This window comes from Aphelocoma coerulescens, chromosome 3 (genome assembly GCF_041296385.1).
Source record: "Aphelocoma coerulescens isolate FSJ_1873_10779 chromosome 3, UR_Acoe_1.0, whole genome shotgun sequence".
NCBI classification, from domain to species: domain Eukaryota; kingdom Metazoa; phylum Chordata; class Aves; order Passeriformes; family Corvidae; genus Aphelocoma; species Aphelocoma coerulescens.
In genome coordinates, this window is record NC_091016.1 from 14915383 (window position 1) to 14934024 (window position 18642).

An 18642-nucleotide genomic window follows, 5' to 3' on the forward strand; every position below is an offset into this window, starting at 1 on the left:
TCTGAGCACTCCCTGGCTGTGGAGGTGCCCTGCTGCCAATGCCAGGTTCAGGCCCAGTACTGCAGTTTTCTGCTGGAAAGAAGGAAGAGAAAATGAAAGGAGCTTGCATTTCACCATCAGTATAAGCAAAACTCAGTGCCACAGTGAACAATGCCCCAAAACCCCACTTTCTTAAAAATAGGAATGACTAAAAAGAAAACCCAATGTGGCGAGATGTTGAACATGACTTGCTTGTATCTTGCCCCTCCCCCTTGTCCACCTTCCCCATTCACCAGAGGCAGAGGGGCAGGATGCATGCAAAGGTGAGCCATGAGAAATCCTCAAGGTCATGAAGCAGAACTCCTGGAATACCTTGCTCAGATCCTGAAGCTGTCATTGCTCCTTACTGTTTCCTGCAGGATTCAGGCTTGTGCAAGCTGCTTTCTTTTCTAGTTTATCTGCCAGCTTGAAAATCGTGTGGCTGGTTCATGAACAGATTTGTCTCTGGTATTGCTTTTGCAGCCACACAGCCTTAGATGGCCACTGGGGTTTGAGTGGTCTTGCATCTGTGAAGGGAGGTGAGAAAATCAGTGTACATGACGGTTACATCAGACAAAGAGTTGGATCTGGACCTTCTCTGGTGTGAATCAGAGAAGTAAATCAAAATGGCAGCTCCTCTTGTGTTAAAAACCCCACAGTTTAATGAGATCTTGTCTCTGCAGAGCAGAAATGCTTCCTGTGTCTGGAGAAGCACGTTAAGAGAGAGGTGTTGAGGGAGCTGAGGTGCTAAGGATCGAACTTCTGGGAATGCTCTGCACATGAAAACACTCCATGAATCCATTATAAATGAGACTGTTCTCTCATCCATCAGGAGTGTTCCTGCTCCTAAGTTTGGGCTGCTCCCTATCCTATCTGACATGGAAGGTGATATTGATGAGCAGAAAAAAGGTATGTTTGCTTCAAATGTTGTTTTTGGATAGAGAGCACGGGTTGTGAAGGTGCAGAAGGAAACAGAGGAACAGCCATCACTAACAAAGTGCAGGTTTCCAAACCATCTCTGCTAAGCCCCAGGTGGGAGGTTTCATTTCTGTCTTGGCTTGGAATTTGTAGTTGGTCTTGTTAAAAGATGATGGATATGTTGGAAATTAATATTTAGCAACTACTGGTTAACCGATGGAGGTTTTTTGGTGGGAGTTACTGGTTCTTTGAACAAATTTTGAAAATGGGCCCTCATAGAAATACAACCACATCCAATTGTAGTGAGGTGCTCTTGCCTTGCACTTGAGCCTTGCCAAGAGAGGTCAAAGCTGTGCACAAACATTACTTGAATGTTGCCAGGGCATTTCCCTGCAAATGCCTGCAAATACAGGCAGAACTCGATATTTCAAAAGATGATGATTTTTAATGGAGTCTGGGTCAGAGCCACAGCTTTGATAAGAACGCCCTGGCCAGCAAATGCCCAGAGCCTGATTTACAGCACCATCAGCAGGTGCTGCCTTGTGCCTCTTGTGGACGGGCTAAGGGAGAGTACAGGGGGAGAAAGCAGCATTTTGTCACGACACGCTGTGCACGGGCCGTGAAAGTCGCGTCGGTGCGATGGAAGTGGGGGAGAGGAGCTGGGGGCGGCGATGCTTCGGCCCCCGAACTTGCGAGCTGGCGGCTGCGCTGCCCGGCCCAGCAGCGCCCGCAGCCTCGCTCCCTCCCCTCGGCATCCTTCCCACTGCCCCCGGCCACCTCCAGGAGGCTGCTGCCCCTCGGGATGCCCAGCGCTCCGCTCCGCCGGGCACGGCGCGGCCCCGCCCCGCGCGGGAGGCGGCCGAAGGTTGTCCTGGCTGCCCTTTGGAGCTGGGAGTGCTCCGCTCCCGCCGCCATTGCTTCTTCCTGCTGAGCGTCCTTCCCGGGCCGGGCTGCGCTCCCGCCGGAGGTGCCGGTGGCCGGGTTTTTGGGAGCGATGACAACGGTGCGGAGAGAGGCGTTCGGGCGGATGCCCCCGGAGGAGGGAGGCGGAGAGGTGGAGAAGTTCGTCTTACAGTCGGACAGCGTGAGAGTGGAGATCCTGTCTTTTGGGTGTATCATCACCACTCTGGAGACAAAAGACAGGGATGGGCAGTTTTCAGATGTTGTCCTAGGATTTGACACTTTAGAAGGTGGGTCTTAATATGTTTCTTTGAAAAAAAAAATTTAAAACCCACAATCAGGCATTTTAACCAGCACTTACTGGTTTATTGGCACACTGCGTGACCGACCTGTAAGGCTGCCCCATCCCCCTAAATCATGGGCTGAAGAGATACAGTTCCTGCTGCCTCTCCTGGGCTCTGTGGTGGGTGTGGAATAGGGATGCTGGTGGCAGTGCGCCACTCTGTTGGGGCAGCTCTGAGTCACTTCTTGACCGGCAGTGACAGAGGCCTTTTCTGCCAATCTGCAAAGAATACAAGATCCCATCAGGCTGTTTTAATCAAGGATGCGCATGACTAATGAGCTGTGTGTCCTGTGAAACCCTGGGACTGCAGTAACATATTTAGTCCTGGAGGGAAGCAGAGAGAGACACCTCTGAGTCCGTAAGCACTCCTGGAGACCACCCATCCTGTTCCAATGATTCTGTGTAACCGTGTGCTGTTTCTCCGCCCAGGTTACACGAGGAAGCACCCGTTCTTCGGTGCTGTCGTAGGCCGTGTTGCCAACAGGATTGCGAATGGGAGGTTCACCCTGGACGGGAAGGAGTATCAGCTGTTCCTCAACAACGGGCCCAACAGCCTGCACGGAGGAGCCAAGGGATTTGACAAGGTGAAAATCCCAGTGTCCTGCCAGCGTACAGCCTGTGGGGTTGTGGCAAGAAGGTGTGATATCTACACCCCTGAACCCTGTAGCATTTTCTGATGGTTACTGAGTTGAATCAGCTCAGAAAGTGCTGTGAGTGCAGGAGCGGGGGGAAGTGAGACAGATCCTGCGAGCTGCTGGGTTGGCTTGTCTTTGCGTGAGTTTGCAGGGCTCATGTCATCCTTGGATCCGAGCAGACGGTTGCTGTGCTTCCTCTGTGTGACTGCAGCCCTGAGCCTCATGAGCCCAGTTCTGACAGGGTTGTTCCTGGCAAGGTGCTGCTTCTGCAGAGCCTGGCTTGGGACACGGCAGTGAGGACCCAGGAGCCTCAGGAGCAATGGAGGCTCCCTGGGCACCGGCTGCACCACCCTGGAGTGCACCATGGAGTTGTGCCAGTGCCCAAAGAAAGTTTCCTGGGGAACCGTAGTCTGTCCATGCAGACTCATTTCCACCTGCAGTTTCAAGGTTGTTGCCTGCCCATAGCTCCTCCCAGAGTCAGAAGGATGTGAGTTTGCAGAAACTTATCAGTGTTGCTTGCTTGTGACAGCACTCCCAAGTAAGGGGAGAGCAGGGTAGTGCTGCAGGTTCAGTCATTGCATTGCCCCCTTGGTGCCACTTTCATCCTGTGACAGCATCCCTCAGGCTCTCACTCTGACTCCCAGCCGTGGGGGATTAGATCAGGCCTGCAAGACACCCCAGGATCCAGGATCACTGTCTCTCCTTCCCAGCTCTCCCCTATGACCTCCTGAGATGAAACAACCTTTCCCTGGCCCCAGGGCACTCAACCTTTTCTATCTTCTCCCAAGAGCTGCTGCTCAAGTCAGATATTTGTGGTACAGGTGGTAAGAGCAGCAGAGGATCTCTTCTCTTGAAAGCCTTGCTGATAACCCTGCTCAACTGCAGAGCAGGCTCAGAAGTCTCTGCTTTCCTGAAGCCTTGGGCTTTGTTGGATCAAGTGCATTTGTAACCAGCAAGTAGCTGATCCACCATTTCCCCCCAAGAACACAGTGTGTTGGTGCACAAGTGTGCTGGTGCAGCTGCTGTCATGGGGTTAATGGATTTTTTTTTTGTGAAAGGAATCCAGGCTGATGGGACAAAAGCCAGGGTGCCTGGAAAAAAAAGCACAGTGTGAACTGGCATCAGGTTGGGATGAAATGCTCCTCAGTAGCCTTAGAAAAAAAGGAGTACTGGGGATGGCTTGGCTGTTGTACCCCTAGAGAAGACAATTTGGTTGGTTTAAAGTTTCTTTATACACCCTGACCCCTGTGATAGGGAGCTGAAAACATGGGGTTTTTTTGCAGCCAGGGCTTCCAGGCTGTCTTCTGCAGGCAGGGGATGTGTGGTCTCTTCTTCTGCTTCTTCACCTTGCTTGCTGAAGGCTCACCAGCTTGCTTGGGGACGAGGCAGTGACATCTCCCAGCCAGAGCTTTTGTGTCCTCTGGCCCACAGGGCACACTTGAACACTTGCCCAAGACCCCATCCAGCCAGGAAACAGTCACTGTTCAGAGACAGTGAGCCCTAACTGGTCAGCCCTAACACAAAAAACACAACACTGGCATTTGGCTGTGATTATCTTGGTCATCTTCTGAGTTCTTCCTGATCTTGCAGACATCAGTGCTGTGGTCAGTGCGCAGCCTGATGAGAGCAGGTTGCAGCTGCACTTACAGGGCAGCAGTATGTGACCACACTGCTGGGGGACTTTAGAAAATAACTCTCTTATCTTAAAAAATATAGTGATACCTATATGCTTCCTGGACTTTAATAGCTTTTTCTTCAAAGAACTTAAATAGAAACTTGTATTTAAAAACCGCAGCATCCTTACAGCCGTGGGAGCGGCAGTCAAACTGCAGACTGTGCAGGAGAGCCTACTCTGCAGCCAGGTATATTTAGCACCCTCAGCTTCTGTGTTTGATGAAAATGCTGGCTTTTGACCATGCCCCATGTTGGTGATCTCTGTGTAGGACATGAGAGGGATCAATTCAACAGTGTTATCCAGCCCCTGTTCCTAAATCTGTCCACTTTGATTAGACCGTAACGATTCCTTAGGGAAATGTAGAACTCTAGAGAGCCTCTTGTTGCACATCCATCCTCTCAGCATGAGGCCCATGGCCAGGGCCAAACAGGCTGTCTGGGCAGCTGTGTACAGCGTGCTGCCTTGCTTCCCTTGCCAGCATGTTTGGCTCCAAGCAGAGCACTGGTGCTGGTCTCTGGCAGGGACAACAACCAGAGAGGTCCCAGCTCTCTGCATGTGTCTGACAACACATCTGGTACCATTTAACCCAACCCCAGCCCCTGGGTGGGAGCTCCCAGTGTGTTCTTACACTGTCTGAGAAGCCAGCGCCTGGTGAGTGGAGGGAAGGGTGGCAGCTTGTTGTGGTGTTGCACGAGAAGATCCATGGAAAGGGGGATAAGTCCATCTGCAGGGCAAAAATCAAAGGTGTGGACTCTCAGGCATGGAGTAACACAGGCTGGAACAGGCCTCCCATCAGACTGCCAAATTGTCTCATTTGTTTGGCTGCTCAGTGGAAAGCTTGTTCCCTGCTGGTGGTCCTGGCTGACCAAGAGCAGGCTGGTGCTTGTGTTTTCTTTGGAAATGTGATTGGAAAAGCCTTTGTTTCAGTGCAACATCCCTTCAGTGCCTTCTGTCCCTGTTTTTAGCCCAGCCTGGGGCAGGAGGGAAGGGCACCATGTTCCCATTCCTGTCCTACTAACACCACGCTCCTTGCAGGTTCTCTGGAGCCCCCAGGTGCTCCCAAATGGTGTCCGCTTCTTCCGGCTCAGCCCCGACGGTGAGGAGGGGTACCCTGGTGACCTGAAAGTCTGGGTGACCTACACCCTTAGTGGCAGGGAGCTGGCCATCAACTACCAGGCCCAGACCAGCAAGACAACCCCCATCAGCCTGACAAACCACTCATACTTCAACCTGGCAGGGCAGGTAAGTGTGGGGAGATGAACCCCATGGAGACACTGTGTGGGGGAGGAAAGCCTGGGGACCCGTGGAATGATCACTGGCACCACCATGCTGGTCTGGGGACACATCATGGTTTTGGGGGCACAGTGATGAGGGTTGTCTCTGTGCATCATGGGCTGCATGCAGGGGCAGGACTGAATCACATGGACCTCAGCTGAGGACATGTTGTCTCAGTGCTTCTTGAACAGAGACATCCAGTTGAGAATGTTGGCTCTCCTTTTGTGTGTAGCTGGGGAGTTTTGGTCTCTCCTGGTCCCCTGGAAAGATTACAGTGGAGGTGCAGAGCTGGCATGCCCTAGTGGTAGCCTGGCATTTCTTAGCTGTATTCTGCTCACATTTCTGAGAGGGTGATGCAGTTGAGGTCAGGGCCTGGAGTGGCAGCACCAAAACACCCAGGTCAAAAATGGGCAGAAGAAACATCATGGAAAGGGAATGTGAGCTGGCCAGGATTGCAGAGTAGCAAGGTTGCAGCAGCAAGATGCAGAGGGCTCCCACACACCCATACAGGGTCCTGTCAACCACATAGACAGTGAATTGCAGCTGTGTTTTAGTCTCACACTGTTTATAACTGGGCTTGGAAGAAAAGGATCTGAGAAATAAAGTGTTGCTGGGCAGAGCAATAGGATAATACAGTGCAGTCACACTTGGATGTGAGAGAAAGGCCCTTAAAAGGGTTAGTGAGAGACAACCCAGCCCCTCTGAGCAGGAGCTGTGCCCAGGCTGCTGCCCTGATAATGGCTGTGCTGTTGTTGGTGTACCCTCTGCTGGTACTCCCAGAGGTGCAGTAATACCAACACCTGCAGCGCGCAACTCAGGCGTGTTCCAGAGGAACAGGAGACCTTTGGGCATGAAATTGCTGCTCAGATTAGATAGTGACCTGAAGGCTCAGCTTTGGGCCTGCTCCCCTTGCAGCCCAGCAGGTTCCCTGCCAGCGTTCCTGAGGCTGTGGAAAAGGAGGAGGATCACACCCCCGCAGCGATGCAGATGAGACTGGAGGATGGGTTGTGTTTTCCCTTGCTTGCTTCCTTCCCCTTTTCCCTGCTGCTGTGTGCTCAGCACCCAGCATGTTTTGGCTAGTTAGTGTGCAGGGTGGTAGTGCTTGGTGAGGTACAAGTACAGACTGATGGTCTGATCCCTGTGGGATTTACAGCTCCTAGGGCCTATGCGGGTTTTTATCTGTGCCAGTACCTTTGTCCTGTGCCCAAGGTCAAGGTGGAATGAGGGCCAGGAGGTGCTCCAGGCACTGCCAGATCAGCTGGGGCACCACTGTGGACAATCACTTCACAACTGTGCTTAGGGCTGCTTGAACAGTGCCTGCAACAGGAATCCCAGCATTTCCCATCCTCCTGCAGGGCTCCCGCGATGTCTATGACCACGAGATCTCCATTGAAGCAGATTCCTACCTGCCTGTGGATGACACCAAAATCCCTACTGGTGGGTGGTGCAGTGCCTGTGGCACAAGGTGGAAGTGCTCCTTCTGAGCAATGTTTGTGGGGTTGGGGGGAGCAGCACTGCCTGGCAAGAGGGACACCCCAGCATCCAGAGGACCCCAGGCTTAGCGGGGCCCTCACCTTTGGGCACAGTCCCGCTGCACCTGAGCAGGGTGGGCAGAGCCAGGTGCTGGTAACCCAGTTCATCACCAGCCCCAGGGAGCAGGCAGGAGCAGCAGGAAATGGGACCAGAGGCATATGGGATATGAGGCTGCAATGGGGGTCCATCCAGGAGACAAGCTCCCTGTGGCCCCTGAAGGACTGGATTCCTTGGTCCAGGTGGCTTCTGCTCAGCTTGGTGTGCCATGCTTGTGCACAAGTAGGGAAAGAGCTCAAAGCCGTACCCAACCCAGTGCCCTGCTTCTCCCTGCTGCTTTTGCCATGGAGCTGTTTCACATCTCAGTTGTGGCCAGCTTGCTACCCTGGCTTTTGCAGTTCCTTCTTGTGTGGGTAGTCTTAGTCCTGGGGTGAAGATAAGATTTGTGCAATTATAAAAGACAGACCACCTGTGTGCAATGCCTGCTGTATTTTATGCAAGTGCTTGAACTGGAATAGTTTCATTTTTATTTCAAGGTGTTTTTCTGCCCCCCATACAAACCCCCTCACCTTTGGGTTGGGGTGACTGTGTTTTGCACTGTGCTTAGTATGTCCTAGGGTTGTTCTTGCTGCTTCATCACAGGACACTGTATTTCCACAGCAAGTCTTAACAAGGACAACAGAGAAAAGGCTGGGTTTGTACACATACAAACTTCCTGCATTTTCTTGCTCCTTGTCTGTGCTTTGTCCCTTCTAAGAAGAGCAGTGTCCCCAGGGGCTGCCAGTTGTGCTGGGGGACAAGGTAGGGTTTGCTGGCATGTGGTGAGTGGCTGAGCCTGCTGTTCTTCTTGCTTAGGGGAGGTGGCTGCCGTGCAGGGCACTGGATTCGATCTCCGGCAGCCTGTGGAGCTGGGCAAGCACTTGCAGAAGTTTCACCTGGATGGCTTCGACCACAACTTCTGCCTACATCAGGGGCAGGATCGCCGCCTGGTAGCCAGGTAGGCTGGGACCTTGGCAGGAGTCCCCAGCCCTGGAGCCATGGGGTGTCCATTCAGCCAGTCCCATGTCATCCTTCACTGGCATCTCCACAGGGTTCTCCACCCGCCCACCGGCAGGACCATGGAGGTTCACACCACCCAGCCTGGCATCCAGTTTTACACCGGGAACAACCTGGATGGCTCCCTGAAGGGCAAAGGTGCTGCCACGTACCCCAAGCACTCGGCTTTCTGCCTGGAAACCCAGAACTGGCCCGATGCCGTTAACAAGGTCAGCTGTCCATTCCCCTCCCAGGGGCTGCTCGGGTCCTGTGGCAGGGGACCGTACCCCCAGCACCCTCCATGTCTCTGGGGTATTAAATGTAGCAACAGAGTCTGCTTGTCAAGGGGACACTAGACACCAGAAGTGAGGCAGGCACAGGTCACAGTGGCTTTAGACAGGGGTCAGCCAGCTCCCCAAAGGTGTGGGGTCTAGAGCAGATGACCCCACTGGGGCATTGCCACAGCCTCTTAAGTTTGGATCATTCATCATGGCCTGAATTTAGCCAGAGGTAGGACTGACCCTCTCAGCCCTCTGGCAAATGGTGGGTGGTTACACTCTGCTGCTGGAAATGGCTGGGGGGAGCTGCAGGAATATGCCTTGGGAAGACCAAATGGATGCAGCCATGCTTTCTGGTCCCACGGAATGTGCTCACAGTCACTGATGTGCTGCTGCCTCTCCCAGCCTCACTTCCCCAACGTCCTGCTCCACCCGGGTGAGGAGTACAATCACACCACGTGGCTCGTGTTCAACACTGCTTGAGGAAAAGGACTGCTGACTCCCTGACACTGAGAGGGGTAAGTGCCTCCAGCAGCTGAGCCAGAAGTCCTTCCAGGTGCCAAACAGAGCTTTCCAACTACCCTGGGTGATGCATCTGATCTGGGAGCTTTTTTTCTACTCTGTGGTTTTCACCTGTGGTTTCTGCTGGCTTTAACTCCTGTCACCATCTCTGCTGCTGTCTGGTCTGTGCAAAGCTCTCACGCTCTGTGTAGCCTCTCACCCTGGGCATTGGGGTTTGTTTCTCAGTAAAAATGCACTGAAAGCACCTTGTTTAGGGGCACGGCACGTCACAGCTCCAACTACACCAGTGGAATATCCCACCAGTGGAGCATGTGGGAAGGCTGATGCAGTTGTGGTTGTTTGTTACAACATCTGTTATTTCCATCAAAGTGCTCTCTCTAATTTGTGGAGGACAGTGTGCTGGGATTGTCCCAGCTGGCTGCCCTGGATCCTCTGTTTAAAATCCTATGCTCTGCCTTGGTTGCTGAAGTGAAGTGGGCACACCCATTTAGTCCTGAATATACAACTGCAGGACCCATCATCCTAACACTGCATTTCCACATGAAATCTCCAAAACCCTGTACTGGTTACCAACTGTCTGATGAAAACCTCCATGTTTCTGAGGCTTCAGAAAAACTGGCACAAGCCAGGGGCAGACACCACCATCCTATTAGGGAGCTGATAGCCCACTTCCCAGGGAAAGAGGTAGACAGTCCATGTACCTGGCACTACAGCCTGAGTCCCACCTTCTCCTGCCATGCTGCTGCTCCCAGGGCCTGCAGCACTCCACCATGCTTCCCCAGCTGCAGAGATGCAGGAGTGTCCTTGCCCCCAGTGGAAGTGCCTGGCCATTTGGCTTGCAAATGTGGCAGACCTGTCACAGTCAGTTCTGCCACCCTGACACCAAAAGAAGTGCCCCTCTACTCTCCTGCCATGCACAGTAGGTCATATGGTCTGTGAGGGCTGGATCCCTTGGAGAGCAAAGCCCGCCAACAGGGGACACCAGGTTGCAAACCAGGGGAACCCCATTTTCCCCCTAAGAGTGGGGTTTGCCCACCACACTGGAGACCTCAGATACACCTCCCCTTGCCCCACCCCCAGCCAGCCCTGTGTGGGGTGTGCACACCCTTGCCCAGAGGCACAGGGTCACAGCAGCACCACTCACACAACACACCCCTGTATCAGGGAATCTTTTCCAACTGCTCACAAACACTGTATAGAATTTGTGGTGAAATCCTCTCAAACTCAGGTGAGAGCTGCAGCTGCATAGTCTCCAAGGGCAATGACAAGCTGAGGGAGGTAGCACAGCCACCCTCAATTTTGGACAGCACAGCTGCACAGAATGCCAGCTTTGCCACTGCTCCCCCTCTGCACCTTACAAATGCTGGTTGTCCTTCAGAGTGGCTGTCCCCACCAGCACAGCCCTGCTCCTTGCTCAGGTTCTCACTGCTACCTCTGGGTTTAGAGGAACCCCAGCCCCCCCCAAGAGAAACTCCAGGGTCTTCTGCTCAGTCTTCCAGTGTCTCTGGGTACTGAAAAACAGGTACCAGTAGAGCTGTCGTGTCAGGCTGCAGGTTTATTGTGGAGCAGGTTTGCCTTGAGGGTACAGAAAAGAAAAGGTGATGAAATTCCAGAGCAGTGGCGTACATGTGCCTCTCACCAGGTACACAATGAACAGCCAGTAAAATATTCCAAACACGTATCACAGGCTTCAGGCATTTGGGCTAAATCACTGCAGGGTAACATTTGTGTCAGCCCTGCTCTCCCACTGTGGCAGCGGTGGGATTTGGTGAGTGTGGCCAGAATCCACCTGGAACACCAATGGCCATGGTGAGCCCCAGCGAGGATCCAGGAACAGCAAGCACCACAGCAGTGAGGACCAGGCATAAAGGCCAGAGGATGCTGCAGCAGAACAGCACCTTCAGGATCTGGACTGACTCATTGACTGGAAAAGCTCCATGCAGTCATTGTTAACAGGAACCCTGTTCCTTGAAAACCATGGGTTACCCCAGGTGTAACCGAAGTTCATCTTGTAACTTTGTTTATTTAAGCTGTTCTGCTGTGGTTTACACAGTGGAAGCAAACTGCCAGGGTAGATTTAATGTGAAGCCCAAACAGGCCTGGCTTTCCATTTCAGTGCTTATTTACTGCTGAAACTGGCCTTTATTTCTGCTAGATAGCCAATCCCAGCAAAAAGAAAATACACTTTTCTCCCCTCTGCCTACCAGTTTGCTTGTTCTCAGTCCACCACTGTTGCCAGTCCCTTGCTGTGATCTGTGTCGAAGTGCCTTATCATGCAATTCTTTCACACAGAACGAGGACAAACAGAGTCTGACACACCTATACACAAATAATGAATCCTGCAGGTTGTATATTTGCTGTAAGAAACTGGCATCATTCAACAAAGCCATCTCCAGGATATGGGCTGCTTTACAACCGTACCCGTTTCTGTGAAGCAGGTCAGAACTCCTGAGGTCAGCTAAGAATCTTTCACTTTAAGGATCTTCCCTCAAAAAAAGAAAACCCCTCTTGAGATACTTTAAGTAAAAAGTTTTCTTTGTGTCAACAGCCTAAGGAACAAAAAAATGCAACAAGTGAAAGTAGCAATTGTCAAGTTAATAATGATTTCTATTACCTTTAGAAGTTTCTGCAGGTGTTATTTGCTTAAAAGATGCGTTTTGGAGGAAAGTTTATCCTTAGATTTTTGGGGCATCTGGTATCAACAGTCAATCACCAGAGAATGAGCTTTGCAGAATAAGCAGATCAGGCAGAAAAATGAATGCCCACTAAATATCAAGGATCGAAAAGGGCATATGCAAATTTTTATCCATCTGCAGGCAGAGATGGATTTTAAATTCCATTTCAAGGAAAGCAGGAACTGATCCTTTTCACCAAAGACCATTCAACAGTAAATGTGAACCTTGAGAAGACACCAGCTGGGATTAGTGATTCCCATTTTAGACATTTTTCATCCACGTTACATGGCACACAGCTAAAATTACCCAAACGTTAACAGAAGCAGCAGGGTTACTACGGAGAAGTTTTAGTTAAAAATACACATTTTATTTCAATGTGCCAATAAAAAAGTCCCACATTTTCATATCACAGGAAGTTAATTCATACAATAAAAAGAGACCTGTGCTAGTCTATTGGTGTGACTAACTCAGAAGACCCAGATCATGCCAAATTTTAGTTGATATACTCTTCTATCTACATTCTTACATTTACAAAGACACCACAAAATCCCTTATAATAATGTAAGCAAAATAACTTTCTTCCTAAAAGATTAACTTCATAACTTTAATCCATTCTTTCAGGACTTGCACTTCGTTGAGGGCTTCCTGATGGTGAGCGGCTGAAAGGGAAAGAATCCACAATTAACATTTCAGTAGTTGTTTGGGAATCACAGATACAGGACAAAGCAACAGGAGTATACCCACTCTGGCTCCCTTTAAGCACTGTTTTTTAATAAAATAACCAATCACTGCTGACAAAAGTTAATGGGTTGATGATCTGGAGATAATACTTTTTTCTTTACTGTTATTTTTAAAATGAGATCACTGTAAGGCCATCACTTATAGTGACCTCCAAAGGGGCAAGATACTGTTCTGATACAGCAGCTTGTCAAAACCTATCATGGTGATCACTCAGCATTTATGAGCATTTATTCATGTCCTTGTGATTGTTTGACACTGAAGTTGTAAAAATGAACTATTAAAGAATTCTAATTAGGGAAAAATGCTGCTGATTCTGTCACTACACATATTCTACACATTACTCTTTGTGCAAACACACACACACAAAGAAAACTATTTACTGACTTACTGGGAAAGAAAAAAATCATCTAACAGCAGTCAACATAACAGGCTTGATTTTCCATTCCTGACTGCTGTGCCAGCTTACTCCACTCTACCTTTCCCAGTGCCAATGCAGCTTCCTCATGAGGCTGAAAGCTGACTCCCTACATTTATTCTATGCTTTAAGCTCATCAGTCTCCGTGCAATAAAACTGTCAGTGAACCAAAAGGAATAGGGGAGCAGACAAAGACAAGACGCTGCTACATAACCCTGAGGATTTATTGCCACATATACGTATTACCATATAAAAAGCCACAACCACAACATTATTGCTGTTAAAGAGATCTCAGCAAAATACCTTTCCAGTATTTTCCTACAAGCAGCAGTCAAACTCCTCAGCAGAGATCAGTGCAGATACTAAAATGCCAGCTCTACGGAGTCTATGCTATTAGTAGGGAGACCAACGTACCTTCTCTTTGGAGATGGTGACCGGGACTTTGACCGGCTGTCAAAACAGAACATCATCAATGCAGCTTAAATGTCAAATGCAACTTTCATATTAAAAACAATAAAAGCCTATCAGAAAGCAATGGAATTGAGCCAGAAGCAGAAGGTCTTTCCAATGGTAAAGTTTTCAGATCAGCTTTTACTCTGACAGGGATTCTCCCTTCATCTAGTGTGGAGATGCATTTTAAGCAACTTTCTTCAGCAGACAAACAGAAAAATGAGGGGTGGTACTGAGGTGAGGCTTTGAGAAAAGCAACATCACCAAATTGCTGCTGTTTTATGAAAAGCATTAACAAAGCTCAAGCTCTTTATCTGATGGATAGAAAAATTTAAGAGAACTCAGCACAAAGGCACAAAAAATTAGTACCATGTTGGAAACTACAAAGAGTTAATGAAAACAAAGAGACAGGTAAGGAACACATTCCAAAGAGCTGCAGAGGAAATGTTATCATTTCTGTCATACCACAAAGAGATTAGCTGGACACCCATGTTTGGGGCATATTTTTCTAAAGGATCAGGCTCTGTTAATCATGCAAACCTAAATTTGAGATACTACTGCAGGCTCTATCTGTGCTTGCTCACCTCTTAGCCGGCGAGCCAGACTTGGATCTGCCATGAGACCTAGACCTGCAACAAGAATAAACACAGCTGAGCAGGGAAACTGAGAGCATGTGGGTTCCCATGTTTGGGACAGCAGGATTCACACTCAGTGCATGAGAGCTGTCATGCTGAATACACAGAATCCTACAAGTTCCCAGGGCTTTGCCTGTTAAGTTTTGGAAGAAATCTTTTACGTGGATGCTGCACATGTTGCTCTGTACTTTAGCCCCTGGCTGATGACCACTGTTTGCTGATGCGGGTGGCAGGAACACAAGAACAACCCAAATCCTAGCCAGTATTTTCACAGAGCTAATAAAAAGCCATGCTCTAAACTTGCAGGTTTTATGAGGGCTGAGCAACATCTGCCACTGCAGTTGCAGACAGCTCATTCCTACAGGTATCTTCTCTGTCAAGTTCATCTTACATATCCCTTCCTTCCAGTTTAATGTTTCAACTTAACCATGTGAAAAAAAATCTTTGAGACTGCTACACCATAAGAACACTAATACTGCCTCAAAGCCTCACTGAAATTTTTAGGTCCCCAAAGGAAGTGTTCAACATTCCACATCCACGGTTTTCCACAACAACTTCCAGATGTGTGTTGTGACACTGTCAAACCAGCAAATGTCATGTAGTACTCATTTAGTCTGTGTTCCACATGATCCCAGAGCCTGTCTCTGAGTGCAGTGCATTCCTTGGACTCTTCTGTACACAAATAATCTTTCAATTGCTTAAACACAATTATTTTGCCGCTTCTGTCTAGTTGTGTATCTGTAACTTCCTCTGCCTTAGTCACTTTAATCCCTACTTATAATGGAGAAGTGTCACTCAGTAGTCTAGAAATGTCACTACAAGTATCCCTTACCTTGCACAAAACCAGCCTGGTACCAAAAAGAGAAAACAATGGTAAAATCAAGATGTTTTTCTCTTTGAGAGTCTGTTTCCTGCTCAGCACTGACAGTCAACAGTGATAAGCCATGACTAAGTCATGTTGGAACAACCAGTACTAAGATTCAACATGGTTTAGCCACAGGTGTACCCAGTCAGTGAAAGGCACTGCTCTACTGCCTTGGGGAACCTCCTCTCTTTTACCAGCTTCTGGACTATTTGTGTGAGTTTCTGCTCTTAATTAAGCCATCCAGTCTTTATCTCTCCTTTCCCTTAACACTCCCATCATTACTTGCTGTTCCATCCTCAGAAAGTGCCACCCCTCAGCTGTGGGCTTTTCCACTTGCTCCCTTTAGCTAAAGCTATCCTGTATTTTCTGTGTTTCTCCATGGTTGACTGTTAGCTGTTTCAAAGAGCAGCCATTAAAACAGCACAGCAGGCACAGGGACAGGCTAGGCCAGAAGCAATTCCATATCCAGAGCACAATTTCCATTTACTCTTGTTCTTGTTGAGGACATCAGTCAGCTCTGCTGCCAGGACAAGGCTCTATGAAGCACAGGCTGCATTTACTTACTATCAAATAAAATTTAAGAGAACAAATGGCATCCTGTGATCCCTTAAAATCTGCTTGTTACTCTTGTGACACATTTATTGGTACAAAATAATTCTGACAGGTGTTTATCTCAAATTAAAATCACCTCCTGCAGATTGACACTGATATTCAAAAGAGCTGGAATTGCAGCTTAACACTCAGGGCACCAGCAAGCCCTTCAAGACTTGCCTGGCTGCAGACAATAAAGCATTAACACATGACTGGAAGGGCACCCTGCTTTCTCTTAAAAATAATGGGAAGAATCCACTACACGAAGAAAGAGAAACTTTTGAGATAAATTCTACATTTGTCAGGTGTTAATGCAACCTGATCAAACCAGTATTTGTGATGGCTATGGGGACCTGGATGTTAGTGGTGTGCAAAAGAATAAAGAGGAAGAACAAGCTTCTGCACTGCTTTTTTAAAGCACAGACCCCTAAGTTACTGGAGGGAAAACACATCTTTTTGTGGGAAAAAACACTAACAGTTGTTAGAAAGTCTAAACAGACTTTTAAGCAACTTTTACCAGCTATTGAGAGTCACATACCTGCTTCGGGGCCATGTAACAGATCTGGATCTAGATCTGGATCTTGATCTAGACCTAAAATTAAAAAATAAATTAAAAGGAAGTCAACTCAAGCAGAAGTAATGATGATTACAGCACTATATAAATTAATGTCTACATGTTGAACTTAAAATCTACATAATCATAAACCTACATGATCATTAGACATTTCAGACAAAAAAATTAATCGTGGCAGATGCCACTGTCTCAAAGTAAGGTCTCAAAACTCATTAGCATGCCTATGAATTTAACTGGGATTATCAGAAACTTTTTAAAGCATGCTGACTTCTAGAGGTCAGCACTTTTTGAAGTCTGCTATCCAATACCTTTTGGAATCTCCTAATTAAAACAAGAAAACTCCAACAAAAATAAAGCACGCAACCATTTAAAGATTAGTACTAATTACCTTGATCTCTTCAAGGAACCCGACCGGGACCGGCGAGGAGACACGGACCTAGACCTACGAGGAGACACGGACCTGGACCTGCGGTAGGAAGCTGACCTGGACCTGCAAAGAAAGCAATTCAAGAGTTGTTCAAGTGTAGCTTTTTCTGAGCAACAGAAGGCAACAGGAATAAAAGACAAACTCAAAACACACCTCCTACCACGGCTGCGACTGCGTGACCGGGAATACCTTCTTCCTCGGGACCTCGAGCGGGATCTAGACCGGGACCTGGGTTTAGGTTAGAGAAAACAGGTATCAGCAGACAGCTGCAGCAACCAGTGCACGTGAGGCCCTGCTGAAGTCAAAACTTCTTTAAGACAACTAAAGAACTAGCATCTGTCAGTTGGAAAAATGTCTGGGCCTACTTGTCTTGAGCATTTTTACTACCTAGAAAAATGTTAAAAGCTGAATTACATTGCAGAATTACATTAGAATAGAAAACACTGTAATGCGTATTTAAAATAAACCTTGCAAGTTTGCAGGTCGACCCTCTTTGGCCCAAGGTCTAGCAGATCTAGACGATCTAGAAGTATCTATAGGCGAGCGCTGCATCTAGGTAGGTGTTCTCTTCAATCTAACGACGATCAAACTGACAGCCCAATGAGCCAGGGTGAGGCTTGATTGACGCAAGAAGATTTTTCTAGGTGGGAATGTGGTCAATCTGGTGTTCCTCTTTCTAAACCGGAGGGGGGCCCCAATTGAAAGCCAAATTTACTGTTACGGCGGTCACCGTCTCAAATTTTCTGCCCTTAAAGAATAAGGTGAAGCTACGTGTAGATGGCTCGAGGGGATCTGGCCTCTTATGCTGATCACCTCAAGGTCTAGGAGGATCTTAAGTGTCGGATTTGCAAGGCGCCTCAGCATGAAATCTTAAGGCTCGTGACATTCTGAATCAAGGCGACTGACTCAAACGAAGAAACCTGAAAGGTTTTGACCAGGTTGATTATTAAGATATTAACATTTGATAGAAATAGCAACAAATTGTAATATATACCTATACATTTATTCTAGCGTTAAAGTTTAAAGAAAACTGGTGTAACATTCTGTTCTTTGCTAACAAGAACTACACAAAAGCGAGCTGGCGAAGCAACGCGGCCGCCCCGGCCCCGCACGTACCTGCTCCTCCTTCGCCGGCTATAGCGGTGACAGTCATAGGCATAGTGGCCTTTCTCACCACACTCGTAGCATCTGTCGTTGGGGTCGAAAGGGCGCCGGGCAGGGGGCCGGTCGTAGCGGGAGCGGCGCGGCATCCCTGTGGATACTTCCACTCTGACTCTGGAGCCGCAGATCACCCTGCAGCGAGTCCACGAAAGCTCTGTGTTAAACCTTACAGTCTGTGACAGAACTACAAAAGCACAAGGCCGAGAGAGAAAACCCCGATTCTTTCAGTAGCCTCGGTAAACACGCGTAATGGACACGTACTTGCCGTCAAGTCCACGGACAGCATCTTCAGCATCCCGGGGGTCTTCGAACTCCACGAAGGCGAACCCCGGCGGGTTCCTGGCGATCCACACGGTTCTCAGCGGTCCATAGTAGCTGAAGGCTCTCTCCAGCTCGCCTTTGCCGGCGCCCGTACCCAGATTCCCCACGTACACCTTGGTCTCTGGGGGGAGCGGACGGGGTGTCAGCCCGGGACCGGCAGCGGGCTCGGGCTCAGTCCCCGCCCCGCCCTCCCCCGGCCGCCGCCATCTTGTCCGCGCGGCCCCTTCCCGCCTTCACCGCGAGCGCCGCGCGCCCGACCGCGCCCCCCCCCCCCCCACGGCCGCTGACGCAAAATGGCGGCGGCAACAACGGCGGCGGCGGCCGCATCGCCTTCCCCCCTTCCCCACCGGTGCCCGCCGGCCGCCCCGCTCCCCGCGGTAATCGCCTCTCTCCCAGACCCGCCTCGGCTCCCACCCCGCGCAGCCGCCCGCCGCCCTCGGCCCCCAGGAGCTCTCACCGCCTCCATAGCGGCCGTAACGCGACATCCCGACGGCTCCGCCGCCCGCGCGCACGCGCCGCCGCACGCGCCTGCCCCCTGCCCCGCTCCCCCGCCTCCCCCGCGCCGAGCGGAGGCGCGCATGCGCGCGGGGCGGTGGCGCGCGCGGGGGGGGCGAGAGGGGGGGGGCTCTTGAAAGGGAATTGGGGCCTGAATAGGAAT

General features: G+C 49.7%; 2 protein-coding genes across 3 annotated transcripts; one reads left to right on the forward strand and one right to left on the reverse strand.

Annotated features, from left to right (window-relative positions):
* The first annotated feature begins 1794 nt into the window (after positions 1-1794).
* On the forward strand, positions 1795-16654 carry GALM (galactose mutarotase). 2 transcript variants are annotated; one of them, XM_069009161.1, is made up of 8 exons: positions 1795-2126; positions 2609-2763; positions 5525-5731; positions 7120-7201; positions 8150-8291; positions 8385-8559; positions 9013-9125; positions 16479-16654. In XM_069009161.1, the coding sequence occupies exons 1-7, from the start codon at positions 1931-1933 to the stop codon at positions 9088-9090; spliced, it is 1035 nt and encodes a 344-aa protein (XP_068865262.1). In that variant the 5' UTR covers positions 1795-1930; the 3' UTR covers positions 9091-9125; positions 16479-16654. The 2 variants fall into 2 exon arrangements, with proteins under 2 accessions (XP_068865262.1, XP_068865261.1); XM_069009160.1 differs by lacking the exon at positions 16479-16654 and adding an exon at positions 12426-12847 and having other exon boundaries at positions 1796-2126.
* Positions 12150-18519, reverse strand: LOC138107663 (serine/arginine-rich splicing factor 7). The gene is made up of 9 exons (XM_069009169.1): positions 18442-18519; positions 17925-18105; positions 17619-17795; positions 16656-16730; positions 16464-16565; positions 16040-16093; positions 13995-14039; positions 13375-13410; positions 12150-12463 (listed from the first exon to the last, which is right to left on the reverse strand). Exons 1-9 carry the CDS (start codon positions 18467-18469, stop codon positions 12409-12411), a joined length of 753 nt encoding a protein of 250 aa, XP_068865270.1. The 5' UTR covers positions 18470-18519; the 3' UTR covers positions 12150-12408.
* Positions 18520-18642: the final 123 nt, after the last annotated feature.

Bases quoted from the DNA above. Each gene is read 5' to 3' on its own strand.
- GALM (XM_069009161.1), top strand. From the start codon at position 1,931: ATGACAACGGTGCGGAGAGAGGCGTTCGGGCGGATGCCCCCGGAGGAG. The intron at 2,127-2,608 runs GTGGGTCTTAAT...TTCTCCGCCCAG, and splicing joins AGGATTTGACACTTTAGAAG to GTTACACGAGGAAGCACCCG. The intron at 5,732-7,119 runs GTAAGTGTGGGG...ATCCTCCTGCAG, and splicing joins ACTTCAACCTGGCAGGGCAG to GGCTCCCGCGATGTCTATGA.
- LOC138107663 (XM_069009169.1), bottom strand. From the start codon at position 18,469: ATGTCGCGTTACGGCCGCTATGGAGGCG. The intron at 17,796-17,924 runs GTACGTGTCCAT...GACTCGCTGCAG, and splicing joins GTCCGTGGACTTGACGGCAA to GGTGATCTGCGGCTCCAGAG. The intron at 14,040-16,039 runs GTATGTGACTCT...TTCTTGTTGCAG, and splicing joins GTTACATGGCCCCGAAGCAG to GTCTAGGTCTCATGGCAGAT.